Here is a 21,680-nt window from a genome sequence, read left to right on the forward strand (position 1 = left end):
ACCTTGCCTGTCATTTCTAATAAAGAATGGCTGGGATGCTCCTTGTTTTTAAACACCCCACTGATCCTCATTGGATCCCCCCCAGGAGATTTGGGATGAGCCAAAAACATCTTCTGCAATCAGATACAGCCATGAGGATTAATCCTCTTTTTTATACCAAAAATACAATTTTAAGCTTTGCAGGGGCTTTGCATCATTACCTCCCCCTGCTAGATAGAGACCCTCCTGTAAAAAATAAAATTCATTTTGTTAAAATTCTGGAAAACTTGTGATATTTGAAAGGGTTTTGCACACAACCAAACTCTCCATAGAAAAATAGATATATTCACCTGAGATACCCCTCAAATCCAGGGAGATTTGGGTTAGGAGGAGCTTTTTGGGCACAGTTCTCACTGGGATGCCAGGCATGGAGGGTGCTGCTGCTCTGGGGAAGCATTCCCTGTGATTCCCCAAATCTGGGGGGGATTCCCAGGTTTTGCTTCGGTGCTGTGGTTCCCTGGGGAATGTTTGAGCCCCAGGATGGGGCAGGGCTGTGGAGGTTATCACACCCCCTGCAAATCTAATCTCAGCTTATCACCCATCTCCAATGACTTCCTATTAACTCCCACTTTCTTCTCTTTTCTCTTCCTGCGTGCAAGTTCCATTTTTCTGCTTCCTAAAATGAAAACAGGGGCTGTAAATCCAATATTGATCCCGTTTGCTCAGCCTCAGTCTCATTAATTGCTTTCCCATTACAACAGCCACAAGGACCCTTCTCTCCATCTAAAAAAATGGGGAAAATCAGCATTTTTTTCTCCCCTGGAATTCTATACATCATGGCTATACACGGAATATTTAAAATTTTTTGTTTTGCTGGTGGTTCTCATCAAGAAAATGGGAAGCAGGGCAGTCATTTCAGTCCATCTCTGTATTCCCACCAGGAACACCACAAATCAAGTCCAGGCACCCTCATGATTTTAATCACTCTCTTCTTTATTAGAAGCTGAGCGAGTCACCCCTGGTGCTGTCACACGATGAATACCCAGAAATATCCCTCAAGAGAATTCCTAGAAATGTTTTTAATCCCTTTTTTTCTTAGAAGGAATTGCAGAACAGACATTTTTGAGTGGACAAACAAGGTATTTATAGTCAAAGGCTGAGATGGCACGGAGGGGTTGAAGGTTTCCATGTAAAAGGGATGAATCCATGGGATGGGACCCTCCTTGAAAGGCAGATGAGGGGGATTCCTGCCAAAGAAAGCTCTGGAAAAGCACAATCCGAGTTTGGGATGAAAAGCTGGACATGGCCATGGGTTTTAGCTTTTGGGGAGAGATAAAACTGGTCCATGGGTTGAGTGAATCCAACCAAGCTTTTGGTTTCTTTGGCAAGCAGGGACATTCAGATGGGGCTCAGGGAAAACCCAAACCCGCTCTGGTTCCAGGGATGGAGGCAGTGGGACAGGCACTGCTGGATTTCCCCCCTCCCTGGGGCTGGGATAAGGAAAATGCCAGATATCCACCTGCCAAGGACAGGCTGCACAGCGAGGGGCAGCCCCAAAACACCTCCAGCCCCTCTCCCCATCCCACAGCCCAGGATCCATCCCTGAAGCACAGGACAAGGTGACCTCTCTCCATCTCATCCCAGCTGGCGTTTCCAAGGTCTGCATCACCTTTTGTGCACCCAAATATTGTCATGGGGAGAGAGGGACAGGGCTGGCTGCTGCTCTGAGGGTGGAGAAGTGGCTGTGATCCGTTGGGAATGGGGGAATGGGACAGAGCAGGACTGTCACCCATTCCCTGGAGCTGGCAGAGGTGTCTGTGAGTGCTGTCCCCCTGCTCCAACCCTGCTGCTAGCACATTTCTGCCTTAGACATGAATCCCTGGAGGTGCTTGGCAAAGGGAAAACTGAGTTTTCCAAGCCCCAGGGCCTGCCTGGGAACAGCCTGGCTGTTTATCTGTTCATCCATCTGCTGCCAGCAGCGGTGCCACCTGCGTGGCAGGGAGGGGGGAAGGTGGGAGCTGGGGAGTGCAGACAAGAACAATCCCTGCTCCCCAGCTGCTGCTGGCCCAGCAAGCTCTGCAGCTCCTCCTGGTCCTGGAATGGGTTCCTGCCGTAATCCCGGCGGATCCAGGCACGGTACTGCCAGCAAAAAGCCAGGAAAAGTTGTCAGAGTGACCTGAAAAGCTGAGAGACCTCAGGCTGCGACAGCTCTGGTGGAAAGCAGCGAGCAAAGCGGTTCCTGCTGCATCTCCAGCGAGGCTGGGGGATCCCCAGGCACACCCAGCATGCAGGAAGGTCCCAATCCCACACCACAGATGCAGTGGCTCCCCCCATCCCAGCACTCCCCACATCCCCAGCCCAGCCCAGCTCAGCTGGGACAGCAGCTTTATTTATTTCTCCTTGCCAAGAAGCTGCTGCTGTTCCTCGTGTGCCTGAATTCCCGTAAGGAATGCTTCCCAAAGTTGTTTTGTTTTTTTTTTTTCCCACAAGCAGAGCTGGTCCTTGCAAGGTGAGGTGGATTTGTAGTCAGAGCACCTCGCTCACCACCGGGAGGTTGTGGGAACCTCTCCTGCCACTCATCCTGATTATTCCAGAGGCAGGAGCACCCTGGTGGCCAGGGGCCAGCTGGCAGCAGCCTGGGAGCAAGGGGTGATGCAGAGAAACTGTTCCCGTTACTGCTGGGATGAGCAAACAGCCAGACAGCCCCAAGGAGCGTGGGCAGGGAGGGGCAGCTCTGCCAGCATCCACCATTCCAGCTGCTCCCAGGGAACTGCCAGAACTCCCTGAGGAGCTGGGAACCAGCTGCTCCAGCAAGGAATCACTGGGGTGAGTGGTGGGAGCACAGCCAGCAACACCAAACATTCAAGGAAAGGATGGAGGGCACCTGGGGGTGCAAGGATCGGAGCCTGGGCAGGGTTGGGATGCAGGGATGGCAGTCAGGGGATCCAGGGGCAGAGGGAAGCAGCTCCCAGCCTTGGCACTCCCAGAGTGAGGTGCCCTCACTGTGGATTTGGCCTCCTGAATGGGCAGGAGGCACCGAATTCCCATAAAAAGTTTGGGATGCAGGACAGCAGGATTGGCAGCTCAGCACTGTCCTGGATGAGCCACAAGGGAAAAAAATTTTAGAGTGACCCTGGTGGTATCCCCCTCTCCTGCAGCCAGGGAAAATCAGCTGGGGCAGGGGGGATTTCCACTGGGAATGTCTGGATTTCCCAAATCCACTCTGTCCCACAGCAGGACTCACCAGGGCTGTGACACAATCACCACCTGCAAGCAGGGAGATCCCTGCTCAGGGAGTGCCACCTGTATTCCCTGCTAGAAAACAACCCCTGGGAAGTGAGACCCAAAGGGTTTGGGACGGGATTTGGGGCAAGATCCATGCCAGGATCTCGTGGGAGGAACACGAAGCTCCATGGGCAGCACTGCCTGGCACCCACCCAGGCTGGGAGCTGGCTCCCATATCCAGGGAGGAGGGAAGGAGAGGATGGGAGAAGAGCCAGAGCAAGAAGTGGTTCCAGCCCATTTCCTCCAGTGCTGACCCCCAGCCCTGTGCCCTCCTCCTCCTCCTCTCTCCCAGGCCAGGGGCACCCAGCCTGTCTGGGATGGCAGCAGGGGGAAAAGGCAGCCTGGCCATGGTGTGGGGGACAGGTCTGTCCCCAGAATGCCCATCTCTGTCCTCTGCCACATCCACACTGTCCTGTCTGTGCCCACTGACTTCCTTTTCTAACCTTACCCATCATCCTGCTGCTGCTCTTGGTCCCTTCCTTCCTTCTTTATCCCTCCAGCCCAGAGAAGCCTCATCTGCCAGCTTGAAACCACAGCTGCACGCTCCAGCAGCGAGGCTGGAGCATCTTCCCCATCCCTTCCTCCCATCTGAGCTCCCTGAGATGAACAAAACTGAGACACCACAGCCCCAGGATGTCTCCAGAAGGTCCAACCTGTTCCTCACAGGTTATAACCACCCAGCACTGAGGTTTTTTCCCCCTGAGCCCAGTGCTGACATCACAGGGAACACGAGTGGGAGTTTCAAGGAAAAGGCAGCTCTTGCTAAATCCCACAGACACAAAAACACAACCAAGCACCTCCACACTTGGCTGTGCCTGGGGTGTTTCAGGGAAAGGGCTGCAAAGCCACTGCCAAAACTGTGAGGTGATGGAAAAGGGAAAGGGAGGAAATTGTGGTGTCCACTGAGCCCAGTCTGGAATTTGGGAGCAGGAGGAATAACTGGGGTGGAGGGAGGGCACAACAAACCCCACAGCAGGGGCTGTGCTGAGCCTGGGAAGGGCTGGGGAGAGCTGGCCCAGCCAGGGGAAGCCCCACAGGGAATCTCCAGCACCGAGGGTGTTTTGTAATCTCTCGGAGAGCATTTTCCACCCTCCTCCACGGGCGTTTCTGCAAGCTGGTGATAATGGGGCAGAGCCACATCCCTCATGTGACAGCAGCCAGGGAAGGGAACTTGGGGCTGGGCTTGGGGCTGGCCTTTGGGCCAGTGTCAAGTGCTGTCCCTGCTCCCTCCAGGAGGAGAGGAATCCCCTCCAAGGGCTCCACAGGGTCCTGCTTGCCCCGATGGCTGCAGGGCTGGCACCGAGCTCAGGGGTGACAGAGCTGTGACATCCCTTGCTCAGGTCCTGGGCAGGGTTACCCTTTCCCTGCAGAGGTGTTTGTGTCCCATGGGAAGTTTGGGATGGGTGAAGGTCCAGAGTGGGAGGCTGGAGGCAGCTGGAGAGCCAGGTGGGAGCTGTGCTTTTAAAAGCCTGTTCAGGTCTTTGCCTTTCAAGGCCTTTCCCTCTGCTTTCCAAGGCTTTCCAGGTCAAAAGTGCAGCTCTGATCTGTGCACTGAGTGCTCTCCCAGCTGCTGGAATCCAGCTGGGCTCGGCTCCATCCTCCCTCCCCTGCACGGGATGGGAACTCATCCAGCCTGAGCTTCTGCTCTGCCCAAACCTGCTGCTCCACCTCGTTTTGGGGAGGAAATGGGAGATTTCTGCACCCACACGTGCTCCTGCCTCCCACCTGCCTCTGAGAGCAGATCCCAGAGTGCCCAGACATCCCAAATTCCCCACAAGAGCCTTCCCCCCTCTCCGTGCTGCATTCCTGGGAACTGGCCCAGCTCCTTCCTGAGCTTCCCAAGGGACAAACTGTTCTCCATCCCTCGAGCTGTGTCCCAACTCAGGAAAACAAGTTTAGGCTTTTCAGGTTTAGGATTTTCAAGTTTAGGCTTTTCAGGTTTAGGGTTTTCAAGTTTAGGCTTTTCAAGTTTAGAGTTTTCAGGTTTGGGATTTTCAAGTTTGAGGTTTTCAAGTTTGGGGTTTTAAAGTGTAGAGTTTTCAAGTTTAGGGTTTTCAAGTTTAGGATTTTCAAATTTAGGGTTTTCAAATTTAGGGTTTTCAACTTTAGGGTTTTCAAGTTTGGGGTTTTCAAGTTTAGAGTTTTCAGGTTTAGAGTTTTCAGGTTAGGGTTTTCAAGTTTATGGTTTTCAAGTTTAGGCTTTTCAAGTTTATGGTTTTCAAATTTAGGGTTTTCAAGTTTAGAGTTTTCAGGTTTAGGCTTTTCAAGTTTAGGATTTTCAAGTTTAGGGTTTTCAAGTTTAGGGTTTTCAAGTTTAGGGTTTTCAAGTTTGGGATTTTCAAGTTTAGGCTTTTCAAGTTTAGACTTTTCAGGTTTAGGCTTTTTTAAGTTTAGGGTTTTCAAGTTTAGGATTTTCAAATTTAGACTTTTCAGGTTTAGGATTTTCAAGTTTAGAGTTTTCAAGTTTAGGCTTTTCAAGTTTATGGGTTTTTAAGAGTTTTCTAAAGTGCACTCACATAATATCAAGGTGCTTCTTCTTTTTAAATTTTCTTTTTTTGTTCTCACATGCAAACCCCCAAATCCCCAGGTGACAAACGGCATTCCCAAAACCCATCTGGAGCAAACAGCTGCATGCACAGGAGCTTTGCTTTGAAAACCTCTCCAAAGCACATCCAAGGGGATCTCACCTCCTGGAGCAGGCTCCTCTCGTACTCCTGCAGCTGCTGCTGGAATCCCGAGTTGGGGCTGGCGTAGGAGCGGGCAGCCCTGGTGGCAGCCAGGCAGCTCTCCCAGCCCAGCTCTGTCACTGTCATCAGGTATGCCACCAGGATGGTGGTGCTGCGGGACACCCCAGCCAGGCTGGGATGGCCCCAGGAGGCAGCTCAGGGAGGGGAGGATCCCGCAGGAATCACCCGTGGGATGCACATTCCCTCACTGGGATAACCCTGACCCCCAAGCCTGTCCCATGTTTTGGATGCTCAGGTGGTCAGTGCAAGGAGCACCCACCCCTGGGAATGTTTTCCTTGAAATCTTTCCCAAAGTGATTGTTGCTCCTTCTTTCATCCCACCCCGTCTCAAAAGCAAAGCTTGCTCTTAAATGAGCACCTGGGTGTTGGAAAGGTGGGGTTTTCAGGTGAGTTTTGGTTCAGTTTTACATCAATTCCTTGGATGAGGGTTGTTCATTCCAGCCCAAGGCAAAGAGCTCCCACATGGGGAAGGACAGAAAATCCCCAAAAGGTGAGAATTGTTATTTAGCTTCCCAAAAACAGCACGGATTCAGAGGTGAAGACCTTCCCACGTCCCTCCCTGCTGTTCTGTGCCTCCTCCTCTCCTCCCTGCCCCTCCCCAGGGATGTCCCACACCAGGGACTTTTTGGGAGCCCATCCCCAGCTCCCAGAGGGTGGGTGGGGGTCCCAGCAGCTCTCACCAGTGCACCAGGCAGCCTCCCCCTGCGAGCCGGCACTCGTGGATGAACTGGATGCACTCCTTAAAATGCTGCAGCCTGCAGGGACAGAGGCAGCAGGTGAGGAGGGAAGGGCTGGCTGTCCCTGCAAACAGCACCAGTGTCACCCCAAAAGCGTTTCCCACACCCAGCGAGGTGTGGGAGCAGAGATCCTTCCCGTGCCAGGTGAAGGGAACGACCTGGGAGACATCCCAGGGGTTTTCTGGAGGGGTCAAGGAGTGAGGGTGATGCCCAGGGGCACAGCCTGCAGGGAAAGGGACACAAATTCTAACAGCTATCCTGCCAAAAACACCTGTCCCTTCCTAGGGAGAGATGGAGAGATGCCAGCAGGGAGGGGAGAGGGAGAGAGAGAAAGGGAGGAAGGAAAGGAGGAAGGGAAAAGGAGGAAGGGAAAAGGAAGAAGGGAAAAGGAGGAGGGAATGTTTTGACCCCATCACTGGAAGGCACAGAGAGGTGAGCACAGCACAGACACGTCCATGGATTGCTGCCTACATTCCCAAAAGCACAACAGGAGCTGCTGGCAAAGCAGAGGGAGCACATCCCCCCAAACCAGAGCATTTCACAGCAAAACAGGGCAGGTGGGAGCCAGGGCTTCCTGAGGGAGAGCTGGAAAACAGGATAACTAATTCCATGTGGACAGAGCTGGGTGCTCATGGCAGGCTCTGGGGACACACATCCCTGCTGTCACCCCTGGATGGGGTTCCAGGAGCTGACATCCCACACTGAGCCAGGGATTCCTCTCCTTCCAATCAAACCTGGCGCAGTTTTGAGGCAGAAAACCTGATTCTGGTAATTTTGTGCTGCTGGTGGCCCTCTCTGGGTTTTCCAGGAGGAGAAGAGGATCCCTTTGGCAGGGATCTGCTCCGGCGCCGGACTTCCTCAGCTCCGCGTGATGGGGTGGGCGTGAGCCCACGCAGCCTTCCTGATTTCTCAGAAGCCAAGGCATGACCTCCCACAGTTATTCCTGCTGTGTCCCTTGCCAAAGGAGCTGGTTTGCCTCTGGGAGCTCTCCAGAATCTCCTCCAAGGGAGCTCTTCACCCTGCCCTGGGAGCTCTGAGCTTGGCACCTTCTATGGGGCCAAAGATGAATTTATTCAGGAATAAATTCAGGGGGTTCTGCTGAGCAGGAACAGAGATGAGGGAGTCTCTGAGGTCATGATCAAGCTAAAAATACCGAGCCTCTCATTCCTGGAAAGAGCTATCAGTGCAAGGATCCTCCAGCAAACGGAGCATCACCATTTGGGAGGGTTTTCCCCACCCTAAGCTCGTCCCAGGGGGTTTCCCTGCCTGTCCTGCTGATGTGCACAGAGCAGGAACATCCCCCAGGGCCTGCAGGTGCTGCCCACACAGCTCCAAACCCTGCAGATCCCCTCCAGCCCCTCGGCAGGACCAGCAGGGATGTTCTTTGCCTGCAGCCTGCATCCCTGTCCCAACCCATCCTGAAGGAATGTGGCTCCCCCATCCCTCCTCACCACTCCACGGGTGTTTTACCCCCAGAAAAAGCTCAGCCTGGGCTTTTCCAGCCTCCAAGCGTGGGATCAGGGAGTGGGATTGCAGTGCTGAGAGCCACTGAGCTCCCAAATCACAAGCAGGACACAAAGTTCACCAGCATTGTGAAATCCAAGGCATAAACTGACAAGCAGAAAATAGTTTCTTGAATAACTCTTCCTTCCTGCAGGCTGCCTTATCTTATTTTTTTTTTTCCCCTCTCTTTTTTTTTTTTTTTTTTCCCTTTCGTAAACACGCCACAAAAGCAAAGAAATGAGCGAAGGGGAAAAAAAATAGCAACCAAAAATCCCAGTTCTTGCTGAGGCAGGGTTTTCTTGTAAAGCTTCTCTTTCCGCTCAGTGGGAGCATGAGCAAGCAGAATTCCACCCCTGGGCACGGCTGCTCCCAAGGATGCTGCAAAAAACCTTGGAAATTAGGTTTTGATGCTTTTTTAGGGTTTGATTGGAGAGAAAAATCCCGTGGATTTGCCAATTTGCTGCTGCAAATGGATGATTTGTGAGTGCTCATCACCCCAAAGCAGCAGCATCCCACAAAATCCTGGGAATTCCTCCCAGCTCCTCTCAGCAGCTTCATCTCCAAAACAGCATTCCAAGACTTATGAGCAGCTGTGCTTTAGATGGTAAAAAAAACCTGTATTTCAAGAAATTTAAGGTGAAAAAAAATTGTATTTTAATAAATTTCTCTTTCAAAAAAAAAGCCTGCAAGACTGACATAAATCATCTTTCTAACACTCCAATTTTCAATCCTGCCCAGTGGAATAATTCAGAAACTTGAGGAAAAATTACATTTCCTGACTGCAAACACACATTAAAAATAAATTTTAAGCCCTAAAATGTTGTTTACCACACGAAAATGAACCCCAGCTTCTGGAAAGCTCGGGGATTATGTGAAATTTCACGGCATGAAAGGACTAAAGCTGAACCTGAGCTGTTATTGAGCAGCAGCTGCCAACAGGAAAAAGGATGGGAAATCACTTACAGGTTTTGACTGGATGAATCCGAGGCTGAGATGCACAGATAGGTCATGTCCTGCAATACAAAATAAAATAGGAATTAAATACCTCCAAGAATCACAAAATCCTCCATTTCTCTCGGTTTTTTTTTCCTTTCTCAGTTGACCTTGAGGAGAGAAGAAAGCTGAAAACCACTTTGGGGTTCCTCTCAGGACAGGCCAGGCTGTGGGGACAACTCAAATATTCAGGAGCCCCCAAACAGAGCCAGGGAGCCCCAAACTGCACCAGGAAGACGTGCACTGACAAAGCCACTCTCATCAATGAGTTATTTCCTCCCCTGTCCTTTTAATACCCCATAAATCATCTGCTGCCTGCTGGCCTAGGTCAGATTACTTTCCTCTCCTTAAAACATCGCTTCCTCGATCCTCCCTGTTCAGAGCTAAATTTAGATCCTTTTTATCTGGGGGTTGGGTTTTTTTTTTAATCCTTTCTTAGCCAAAATAGGGGGGAAATCCTGTAGCCAGAGGGTCAGAGATTGCCCCATCTCCATCAAGTCCCTCCTGGCTCAGCCCAACCCCCTGGACCACCCTCCAGCCCAGGAGGCTGGAAAAAGTGGAATATTTAATGAAGGAAAAGGCAGAGCAAGGTGGGCACAGGGATAATTCCATGCTGGAATGACCCACGTTGGAAGGATGAGCATGGAGAGGTTCTCCATGCATCACCTCACCCCCAGCACCACGCCTGGTGCCATCCCAACATCTCCCTACATTGGGAAGAGCCACCAGGCCATCAAATCCACCGTGGAGCAGCCAAAACTACCTCAACTCACCCCAAACCCTGACCCACACCCCAAACCCCAAACCCCAACCCCCATCTCCCAGCCCTAGATTCATCCCTGCTCAACATGGAGTTGGGTGTCCCCATCTTGGGGTCGGGTGTCCCCATTTTGGGGTCAGGTGTCCCCATTTCAGGGTCAGGTGTCCCCGTTTCGGGGTTGGGTGTCCCCATTTCGGGGTCGGGTATCCCCATTTCAGGGTCGGGTATCCCCATTTCAGGGTTGGGTGTCCCCATCTCGGGGTTGGGTGTCCCCATTTTGGGGTCAGGTGTCCCCATTTCAGGGTTGGCTGTCCCCATTCGGGGTCAGGTGTCCCCATTTCAGGGTTGGGTGTCCCCATTTCGGGGTCAGGTGTCCCCATCTCGGGGTGAGGTGTCCCCATCTCCCCCCTGCATGGGAGCAGTGCCGGGGTTTGCGGTCACCGCCTGGGGCCGTGATTGACACATTGCTCAACCCCCTCCGTGCCTTTCCACTTCCCCTTTGCACGGCTTTGCTCCATGTTGTAAGTGCTCTGTGCAATTTTTCCCCTATTGTCAGTGCTCCGTGCACTTTGCTCCATGTTGTAAGCACTCCATGCACTTTTTTCCCTATTGTCAGTGCTCTGTGCGCTCTGCTCCCTGTTGTAAGCGCTCTGCCCTCTTTGCTCCATGTTGGAGTGTGCTCTGCTCCCCGTTGTAAGCATTCCATGCGCTTTGCTCCGTGTTGGAAGTGTTCCATGCACTTGCTCCCCATTGTAAGCACTCCACTCACTTCACTCTCTGTTGTAAGCACTCTGTGCGCTTTGCTCCTTGTTGGAAGCGCTGTGCACGCTCTGCTCCCCATTGGAAGTGCTCCGTGCGCTTTGCTCCATGTTGTAAGCTCTCCATGCACTTTGCGCCATGTTGGAAGCGCTCCGTGCGCTCTGCTCTCCATTGTAAGTGTTCCGTGCGCTCTGCTCCTCGTTGGAAGCGCTCTGTGTGCTTTGCTCCCCATTGGAAGCGCTCTGTGCACTCTGCTCCAAGTTGGAAGCACTCCATGCGCTCTGCTGTCTATTGTAAGTGCTCCATGTGCTTTGCTCCCTGCTTGAAGTGCTCCACACGCTTTGCTCCCCGTTGGAAGCGCTCTATGCGCTTTGCTCCATGTTGGAAGTGCTCCATGCGCTCTACTCCATGCCCTTTGCTCTGTGTTGTACGCTCTCTGTGTGCTCTGCTCCCCATTGTAAATGCTCTGTCTACTCTGCTCCCTGTTGTAAGTGCTCTGTGTATTCTGCTCCCCGTTGTAAGCTCTCTGTGTATTCTGCTCCCCATTGTAAGCGTTCTGTGTATTCTGCTCCCTGTTGTAAGTGCTCTGCGTATTCTGCTCCCCATTGTAAGTTCTCTGTGCGCTCTGCTCCCCATTGTAAGCACTCTGTGTATTCTGCTCCATGTCGGAAGCACTCCGTGCACTTTGCTCTGTGTTGTAAGCGCTCCATGTGCTTTGCTCCCTGGTTTAAGTGCTCCGTGTGCTTTGCTCCCCATCTGGCCAGCCCTGCGCTCACCAGCCCCAGCTGCTGTCCCGACCCCAGCCCCAAGCTGTTTGTCCTTCCCTGTGCTCTGTCTGTTTGTCCTTCCCTGTGCTCTGTCCGTTTGTCTTTCCCTGTGCTCTGTCCCACTCCCGTTACTCAATGCCTCAGCAGGGGAAAGGCTCCTCCCGGGCTGTTGTTGGGGTTTTCCCTCCCCGTGGTGGCCCCAAAAAGGGTGAGGGGTCCTGGTGGTCCCGTTCCCTTTCTGCAGATCCCAACATTGGGGTGAAGCACCACAGACAAGGAGGATGTGGAGCTGCTGGAGAGAGTCCAGAGGAGCCAGGGAAATGCTCCAAGGGCTGGAGCCCCTCTGCTCTGGAGCCAGGCTGGGAGAGCTGGGGGTGTTCATCTGGAGAAGGCTCCAGGGAGAGCTCAGAGCCCCTTCCAGTTCCTGCAGGAGTGCTGCAGAGGGACTGGGGACAGGGGATGGAGGGACAGGACACAGGGAATGGTTCCCACTGCCAGAGGGCAGGGATGGATGGGGTATTGGGAAGAGAAAATTGGATTGGATATGCCCAGAGAAGCTGTGGCAGCCCCTGGATCCCTGGAGGTGTCCAAGGCCAGGCTGGACAGGGCTTGGAGCACCCTGGGACAGTGAGAGGTGTCCCCGGGAGCGGGGACACGGAGCAGGCAGTGCGGGGACACGGAGCGGGCAGTGCGGGGACACGGAGCAGGCAGTGCGGGGACACGGAGCGGGCAGTGCGGGGACACGGAGCGGGCAGTGCGGGGACACGGAGCGGGCAGTGAGGGGACACGGAGCGGGCAGTGCCAGCTCAGGAGCGGTGACACGGAGCGGGCAGTGCGGGGACACGGAGCAGGCAGTGCGGGGACACGGAGCGGGGACACGGAGCGGGCAGTGCGGGGACACGGAGCGGGGACACGGAGCGGGCAGTGCGGGGACACGGAGCGGGCAGTGCCAGCTCAGGAGCGGGGACACGGAGCGGGCAGTGCCAGCTCCGGAGCCGGTCCCGCTCTGTCCCGTCCCCATCAGCCGCTCCATTCGCGGGGCGCCGCCGCCCTCTCGTGGGGACCCCCCGGCAGCACCGGGCACCCTCCCCGCCCCGCCTGTCCCCCAAAAAACACCGAGTGATGTCCCAAACACCCCGCTACCCCCTCCCCAAATCGCTGAGCCCCTCAGGGCAGCGCTGCCTGGTGTAAATCGGTGTAAATCGGTGTAAATTTGTGCAAATCCAGCATTGCTTCTCCCCAAGCCAGGAGAAGCTCCTGGGGGTTCCTTTCCCAGCTCCTACTGCCCTGGGTGGTCCCCAGACCCCCCACCCATGCACGAACCTCCAGCACGGGCTTGGCACGGTTGTGGACGGACAGGATGTGGGTCACCCCCTTCCTCAGCAGGTTCTCGTGGTCCTCAGAGTCTGGAAATGGGAGCCGAGTGGGAATTACCTGCCCTGCTGGCACACACCCATCACACACCCCCATTCCAGCCCTTCCCACTGCCTCTCATCCCACACAGTGCAGGGAAGGATTCTGGACACCTCCTTCCAAGCAAAATCCCCCTTGGATGCACTGGGTACCCAGCAGGTTCCTAAAGCCACCCCTAAAATCAGAAATTACCCTGAAAACTCAGAAAAGGCTGTTGTGTTCTTGTTGTTGAAGAGGATTCCAGACATGCCATGAATTTCCTGTGCTCCCAGTGCACAGCATCCCTTTCCTGGTCTAGACTGGGATCACTGGCAGTTGGGATGGAGCTCTGGAGCTTTGGAAGCTGAGATTCCCAGCTGGGAGCACATGGAGCTGCCAAGGAGAGGAATCCTCCAACCCTGCCAGCTGCACAAGGATCCCACAGCACCATGGAGGGGCAGGGAAAAACACTTACCACGAATATTCCCGAGGTAGAGGCCGGTGACAATCTGGGAGGTGACAAAAAGGAGAGGGAATTCAGATGGCACCAGGAACAAGGTACATCTGATGTGGTGGGCATGAGCTCCAGGTCTGGTTCCAGCACAACCAGGACACCTGGCACCAAACTCCCCAGGCCATGCCAAACCAAGCACCCACATCCATGGATCATCCTCATAAACAACCAGGAAAGGGTGAGCCCAAACACCTCAGGAGAGCAGAGCTCAGAAAAACTCAGCACAGAAATGGGAGGAGTTTGGATGTGATCCTCTGGAGTTTCAAAGGTTGCATCTGCCAGCTGGGGATGGATGGACACTATTTATAGCAGGATTTCTATTTATTGCAGTTAAGAGATTTCAAGGCTGCAAATTTGGACTCCAACTCACTGCTGCAGGGTTATGAAGGAGAAAAGGGACAGCTCAGGGTGTTTAAGGGGTGTAAAAACCCACCAGAGCATTTCCAGAGCCACAGAAAGACAGAGCTGATGATAGCTGGACTTGCTGGTGCCCATCTGGCAGAAGAGCCCTGCTTGGAGGAGTTTCAGGGTTTTCAACAGCACTGGGTGACATCCAGCTGAACCCCAGCCCATTCCTGGGTGCAAACACCTGGATTCAGCACAGCACACACTGTGAAGGGGAATGAAGAGCCCTGCATTTTATGGAGTCCAAAATTGCATCCTACAGAAGTGTCTGCAGCAATCCAGCCCTTGGCAACAACAGCCTGGGCTCCCCAGAAGGGTTTGGTGGCACTGTGGGGCTGTAAAAACCACTTTGCCTGTCAGGCTGATTTCACAGGGGGTGAATCCTCAGTGTTAAACCATGCAGAGGGAGTCTGCCCTGATCTGATCTCTCTGTTGTTGTCCCAGAGTCTAATTTTAAACTGGAGGACTCACATTCCAAGTGCTTATTTAAGAACACCGACAGAAACTGATGCCCTCCTCCAGCCCTGGAGGAAAAAGCAGCACTGAAACAACACTTCCCCCATTGCTGGGGCACCCCCAAGGGTGGAAAGGGGGTGTGCAGGTACCCCTGTTATCCCTGAGGATGAGAACACCAAGGTTTTACCACCCCAAGGATGAGCATTGAAAGCCAGCTGTCACTTTTCTGACATCTGCAGACACTGAGCTCTTCACCTCAGATCTAAACCTTGGATTTAAAGAAATCCATTTTTGTTTTCTTAATTCTCTTGAAGTGCTTGGAATTCCAAAGGGGTGTGGGAAAGGGGAATGTGCAGATGGCTGTATTTAGGGACCTGGGGAGGGCATCCATGGGCTCAGAAGAAGAGGACATGCTGGCCACCATCCCACTGTCCCCCTGTACCTTGCTCATTCCACTCCCCATGGATTTTCTCTCCCCAGGATCAGGATTCAGGTGGTTGATCAGCCTCCAAAGCTACCTGCAAATAAACACCCAAAATTCCCAAGGAGGGTGGTGAGATCTGAGCCCCTCCAAGAGCAGGAGGAAGGGGAACACAAGCAGAGCCCTGGCACACTCAGCTCACCTGCAGGCTGCTCTGGAGGGTCCTGCTGCTGCTCTGGAGGGAAAGGGAGCAGAGAGTGGCTGGTGCAGGGGAGGGGAGGATGAAATAAGGATCTGGGATCATGGCAAGGCTCAGGTTTCTCTCCTGGCCTCCCTGGGGTTTCACAACTTTTTGGGAAGGAGAGTCCTGGGAGGAACAACTCCCTTATCCCAGCAGCACAAACTCCAGCATTTGCCCCAAAACACCAATTTCCCAGGCACAAACTCGTGGCTCTGTGTTCCTCACCCAGGCAGGAGGTGTGCAAAGAGCAGGGAAAAGCACAATTCCAGCCATCAGCACCCTGGGATTGCCACCCTCATCCTTCTCAGCACCCCAGGGATAAATTTATCACTTAAGGGATTTTTCAGGTGTAGGAAGGGGAGCTTGTTGCTTAATTCCCACCAAACTACCTCACCTTAAAAACCTTCCCAAATTTCTGAGTGTGGAAGGGAAAGAGGGGCCAGCTGAGACCCCACCACAGCTCCTAAACCACAACATCAAGTTTCCTGATGGTTTCCTGTCTCAACTTAAATCCAAATTTGGTTTAGTCTTCAGAGGGGCCAAAGACCTTGGGAATAAAAACCATGGATGTCCACGTGTGGGCACACAAGGAGCTTCATCATAATTAAGAAAATTCCTTCATGGAACAGCTCTGCTCACAGAGACACTGGGAATAATGGGGATTAAGAGCTGTTTAAAGATTAAAAACCTGCTGAGTCCAGGAGACACCAGCTCAGCTGAAGGGAGAAATTTGGCAGCAGCTTTCTTGGCCCTGAAAACACTAAGCCAGGAAGAAAATCCTGTTCAGGAACCCATTGTCCCACCCCAACAAACCCATCCAGAGACCAGCAACAGGGAGCTCTCAAGTTAACCAGACATTTATTAGCATTTCTGGAGGTGGAGAGGGTGTTCCAGTACAACAAGCAACGAGGTCACACACAGGTGATGGAATCATTTCATATTCAAGCAGAGCAGGTTTCCACTGAGTCGCTTTATTTCTTCCATTCGTTCTTTTCAAAATCCCACTGGGCTGAGATGCCCTCCACTGGGTTAACCCTCATGTCCAACATCCTCTTGGTCTGAGCTGACACCCACTCCTCGGAGAAGGTGTGAGGGATGGGGCCATACACTGCAGGATGGGAAGGGAATCATTAAATTCTGTCCAGGTGGGAGTTTTGGGCTAAGTTTCACTAATAAAAGGGTTTTTTTTCCCCCCCTGAACTCATCCCACTGGTGGAGGTTGCACAGAGAAAATGTGGCTACCCTATCCCTGGGATAGTGGGAAGTGTCCCTGTGCATGGATGGAGGTGAAATGGGATAATCTTCAAGATCCCTTCCAACCCAAACCAGCCTGTGATTCTGTGAGCTGTTCAAATCTCCACTCCCCGCCTTCAGTTTCTGCAGCATCCAGCTCAGACCACACTCCCACATGGATTCTCCAGTGGTTTCCTTCATCACCAAGATAACAGCTTCCTGCTTTCCTATTTTTGGGAGCCTCAAGGCAGGGAGCAGCTCCTTTAACTGCTGCTCTGCCTCCTGCCAGCTGGAGGCTCCCTGGAGGTCAGATCCTTAGCTGGGAAAGCAGCCAAACGTGGCAGAAACCCAAATGTTCACTCCAAAGGCAGCAAAGGAGGGGAAGCTCTGGGTTCAGGAATCTCAGCACTCATTCCCTTCCATTTCCTGCCCTCCCTTTCTGTGAGTCAGCTTCCTGAATATTTCTGCTACATCCCCACAAGTTCCAACTCCAGGATGGAGTTTTCAGGGACTAACAGACAGCTCCTGCTGTTCCATAAACCATTCCACCCCACAGAATCCCCATCAGGCATCTCCTGACCCCACTCCCCACGGAACAGTTACTTACTGAAGTGCTTCTGCCAGATAAGGATGAGTCCAGTGAAACCAAGGAAGAACAAAACTCCCCCCAGAACGGTTTTCCACTCGTTTGTCCCTTTGTTCATCTCTGCGTAGGTCTCGTTGAATTTCATCCGATACACTGGGGGAAAAAAAGAATCAAATCCTCTCTTTTAACTTTTCCTGGGGTTTGCAGGTGACCAGGAACTCTGCAGAGGGAGGTGAACAAAGCCTGAGGCTGCCCAAATTGGCACACACCAAAGCCAATCAGTTGTTTCACCCCCACATCAATTTTACTCTCCATTTTACAGATTATCCTAAAGTTGGACAAAAGTTACAGTATAGACTTGAAAGAAGGAAAAACTGGGAGTTCTCCTCCCTCCCCTCCAATTCCCAGTGTGGTTATTGACCCCAAAGCTTCCTAGCACAATTAATTGCAACAGGAAATGCTTTGAGCTCAAAAGGCTTCTCAGCTGAAATCCACAGGAATTTAAAATCCAAAGCAACAGAAAATCTGGAGCTCTCAGAACTTCTGGTTTTTAAACCTTCCCCAGACCAGGTTCTCCCTTCATACCACGAGAGGAGTTAGAAAAGATGAGGCAGATTTATTTGCAAGTCAAAACACCCAGGGGGAACTTTCATCACCTGGAATTTGGTTCATGCCAAGGTCAGTGGTTATTAACATTCAAATCCACGGTTGTGTTTGGGGCTCACTTCACCCAGCTGCCCTAACAATGGCACGTTGTTGTAGTGAAGAGATTTTTTTTCCTGGCTTGTTGAAAGTAGATGAGAATCAAGAAATAAATCTAATTATTATTGTTTGGTTTGTGGGAGAGGAAGGAATGGTTGAATGTGGCCCCAGATATGGAACAGAAGCCACAGCAGGGCCATTTCATGTTCTGTAACAACACCAAAGATCTTGGGAATAAAAACCATGGAGCACACAAGGAGCTCCATCATAATTAAGAAAATTCCTTCATGGATCAGCTCTGCTCACAGAAACTGGGAAAACAGGGCTGAAGGGCTGTTCCAAGCATGGCCTGGAACAAAAAGCTGTCAAAAGACTTTGGAGAAGGGTCTGGAGTGACAGGACAAGGGAAATGGCTTTGAGCTGAGTGGGTTGAGATGGGATATTGGGATGGAATTGCTCACTGTCAGGGTGGCACAGGTGCCCAGAGAAGCTGTGGCTACCCCTGGATCCCTGGAAGTGCCCAAGACCAGGTTGGACAGGGCATGGAGCACTCTGGGATGGTGAAATGAGAGGATCTTCAATCTCCCTTCCCACTCAACCCATTCCACACCACCCAACACAGAAACTGTGCTGTTGCTGGACCCTGGGAGGTCCCTCAGAGCTCCCAACACCTACATTCCACCTTCTCCTCCACGGACAGGGCACTCCACGATGCCTTCTCCTTCTCCTTGAGCGCCTTCTGCTGCGCAGAGAGGTCCCTGACGAAGGCCACCTCGGGCAGGGGCACGTCCCGCCGGTCCACGTAGGCTGGCAGGGTGTAATCCTCAGCCTTGACCACTCCAGCTGAGGGGACACAGGGACATTGCTCAAGGGTCTGCACAAACAGCTCTGACTGCTGGCAACACGAAACCCAGCAGTGCAAAAGTGCAGGAGTGCAGAGTTCAGAATAAATCTAGTTCTAACAGCATAAAAATGGAATTACAGAATGGTTTGAGATGGAGTGGGAAGGGTGTTAAAGCTCATCCCACTGCCAGGGACAGCTCCCACTATCCCAGCACTCCAAGCATTGTCCAGCCTGGCCTTGGACACTGCCAGGGATCTCAGCTGGAGAAAAGGAGGCTCAGGGGGAATTCCTGGCTCTGCACAACTCCCTGAGAGGAGGGGACAGCCCCAAGTCAGGCTCTGATCCCAGGGAACAGGGACAGGAGGAGAGGGAACGGCCTCAGGCTGGACATCAGCTGGAATTTCCCCATGGAAAGGCTGCTCAGGAACTGGAAGTGCCCAGGGAGGGTTGGATCCCCATCCCTGGAGGTGTCCCAGCAATTCCTGGAGGTGACACTCAGAGCTCTGGGCTGGGGATGGGGCACAGCTTGGACTCAATGACCTTGGAGCTCTTTTCCATCCTCAACAACTGTGATTCCTGCCACCTCCCCAAGCTCCCTCCATCCCAACCCTCCCTTCACCCACACTCCACCTAGAGCAATTTTTTGTGTTCCTCCCCTCCAGGCCCTGTTTTATTCCCTCCCTGCTCCTCCAGGGACTCACAATTCAAGGCCTAAATGGACTCACCGTGTCCATGTGCCCTGAGGCACAGGGAGGTGGAGATGGATCTCCTCCCAACCAGGTTGAACACTCTGGAAGCCAACATCCTGCAGGGGCAGACTGCAACAGTCAGTGCCCAAGGTGAAATAAGAACCCTTTCCACGAGATTATATATTTTTAAATATTACACAGCCTCAAGATTTGCTGCTCCCTCTCCAGAGGGCAGCACATCACCCCATGCTGAAAAGGATATTTAGTGGGACATTCTCCCACTGAACTGACTTGGATGAGCCTTCATCTCCCTGTTTTTAACCCGAGCGTCCTGCTCGAAGCAAAGGACATTCCCTTATTTAAACCACGCCGTAATTCCAAAATAAACCATTCCTGGGCGGATTCCAGCCGCCCCAAGCGAGCCGAACCCGAGCACACCCCACAGCAATCCCTCAGCAGGGAGCACATCCCGGGGAAGGTATTCCCACCCCCACGGGATCCCAGCTCCTCCGGTGACCCCATCTGAGCCCAAAGCCGCCCAAGCTCCCGCAAGGATCCGCTGTCTGCCCCTGACCTTGCCCTCCCTGTCACCTCAGTCCCGCCCGACATGTCGCGACACGGGGGACAGAGCCCCGCACGGACACGCTGTAACCCACGGGAGGGGTCGCAGCGCTCCCCCCTCACAGCCCTCCCCCCAAACCCCCACCCTGCGCTGCCCCGCCAGCCCGGGCACGGGTAGGGATGGCGGGGGAGCTCCGTTCTCCCTCCCAGCCCGACGCCAGCCCGTTCCTGGGCTCCTCCCGGCCCGTCCCGGCCCCACGACCTGGCGACCGTCCTCTACGGCGGCGGGACCGGAAGGAGCCGGGACCGGAAGGAGCCGGGACCGGAAGCGCGGGCACGCCGGGAGCGCGGGGACACGAGGGGACGCGCCAGAGCGGCCGCGCGGGGGCTGACGGGATGCGGGCGGACAGATCTGGAGGTCTGTCCCGGATTCCCAAAATCTCTGGATGTTTGAGGATGGAATAAAGCTCCAAGGTCACTGAGTCCAAGCTGTGCCCCATCCTCACCTTGTGCCCAGCCCAGAGCTCTGAGTGCCACCTCCAGGAATTGCTGGGACACCTCCAGGGATGGGGATCCAACCCTCCCTGGGCACTTCCAGTTCCTGAGCAGCCTTTCCATGGGGAAATTGCTGCTGATGTCCAATCTAAACCTCCCTTGGCCCAGCCTGAGGCCAGAAGTTCCCTCTGAGCCTCCTTTTCTCCAGGCTGAGCTCCCTCAGGATTCTCCAGCCCCTTTCCAGCTCCGTTCCCTTCCCTGGACACGCTCCAGCCCCTCGAGGTCTTGTTGTGAGGGACCCAGAACTGGACACGAGGTTCAAGGTGTGGAGCCCAGGACCAGCCAAAAAAAAAAAAACACTGAGAGCTTCCAGGTGTTGGACAGGGAGGGATCAGTGTGACAGCTGGGGACAAATGTGCGTGAAGCATCACTGAAGTAATTTGGGGTGTTACGTCTTCTATAGAAACCATTTTTCCTTTATTATTTGGGATGCCACATCCCTGGCAGTGTCCAAGGCCACGCTGGATGGGGCTGGATGGTGGAAAGTGTCAGGGTTGGAAGCGGATGGGCTTTAAGGCCTTTCCAACCCAAAACACTGCATGATTCCCGATGACACAGAGGTGATCGGTCACAGCCTGGGCTGGATGTTCCCAGATGTCTTTTTCCAACCCGATAATCCCAGGATTTCTCCCACACCGCTGGCACCCACAGCACCCAACCTGCACTGCTCAGCCCACAGACCCCACACCCCTCATCCCACGGACTTTGAGGATCCTCCACAGATTTTTGAGACCCTCCGCAGATTTTTGGGATCCTCCACAGATTTCTGAGACCCTCCACACATTTTTGAGACCCTCCGCAGATTTCTGAGACCCTCCGCAGATTTTTTGGATCCTCCGCAGATTTTTGAGACCCTCTGCAGATTTCTGAGACCCTCCGCAGATTTTTTGGATCCTCCACACATTTCTGAGACCCTCTGCAGATTTTTGAGACCCTCCGCAGATTTTTGGGATCCTCCACAGATTTTTGAGACCCTCCACAGATTTTTGAGATCCTGCACAGATTTTTGAGACCCTCCACAGATTTTTGAAACCCTGCACAGATTTTTGAGACCCTGCACAGATTTTTGAGACCCTCCACAGATTTTTGAGACCCTCCGCAGATTTCTGAGACCCTCCGCAGATTTTTGAGACCCTGCACAGTTTTTTGAGACCCTGTGCAGATTTTTGAGACCCTCCATACATTTTTGGGATCCTCCGCAGATTGTGGGGATCTTCCACAGATTTTTGAGACCCTGCACAGATTTTTGAGACCCTTCTCAGATTTCTGAGACCCTCTGCAGATTTTTGAGACCCTCCACAGATTTTGGGGATCCTCCATAGATTTTTGACACCCTCCACAGATTTTTGAGACCCTGCGCAGATTTTTGAGACCCTCCGCAGATTTTTGAGATCCTCCACAGATTTTTGAGACCCTTCGCAGTTTTTTGAGACCCTCCGCAGATTTTTCAGACCCTGCACAGATTTTTGAGACCCTGCGCAGATTTTTGAGACCCTCCACAGATTTTAGAGACCCTCCACATATTTTTGAGATCCTCCGCAGATTTTTGAG

The 21,680-nt window shown here is 53.1% G+C and overlaps 2 protein-coding genes across 2 annotated transcripts; both read right to left on the bottom strand.

Moving 5' to 3' along the window:
• Positions 1-1,608: 1,608 nt before the first annotated feature.
• LOC117001499 (dual specificity protein phosphatase 22-B-like) lies at positions 1,609-14,760 on the bottom strand. The gene is made up of 7 exons (XM_033069902.1): positions 14,740-14,760; positions 13,398-13,431; positions 12,854-12,936; positions 9,215-9,264; positions 6,692-6,766; positions 5,952-6,123; positions 1,609-2,118 (listed from the first exon to the last, which is right to left on the bottom strand). Exons 1-7 carry the CDS (start codon positions 14,758-14,760, stop codon positions 1,930-1,932), a joined length of 624 nt encoding a protein of 207 aa, XP_032925793.1. The 3' UTR covers positions 1,609-1,929.
• Positions 14,761-15,800: 1,040 nt separating this feature from the next.
• LOC117001595 lies at positions 15,801-19,942 on the bottom strand. The gene is made up of 5 exons (XM_033070028.1): positions 19,837-19,942; positions 19,050-19,129; positions 18,156-18,323; positions 16,800-16,931; positions 15,801-16,067 (listed from the first exon to the last, which is right to left on the bottom strand). The coding sequence occupies exons 2-5, from the start codon at positions 19,126-19,128 to the stop codon at positions 15,931-15,933; spliced, it is 516 nt and encodes a 171-aa protein (XP_032925919.1). The 5' UTR covers position 19,129; positions 19,837-19,942; the 3' UTR covers positions 15,801-15,930.
• Between the last annotated feature and the right edge of the window lie 1,738 nt (positions 19,943-21,680).

This window comes from Catharus ustulatus, chromosome 11, assembly GCF_009819885.2.
Source record: "Catharus ustulatus isolate bCatUst1 chromosome 11, bCatUst1.pri.v2, whole genome shotgun sequence".
NCBI lineage: Eukaryota > Metazoa > Chordata > Aves > Passeriformes > Turdidae > Catharus > Catharus ustulatus.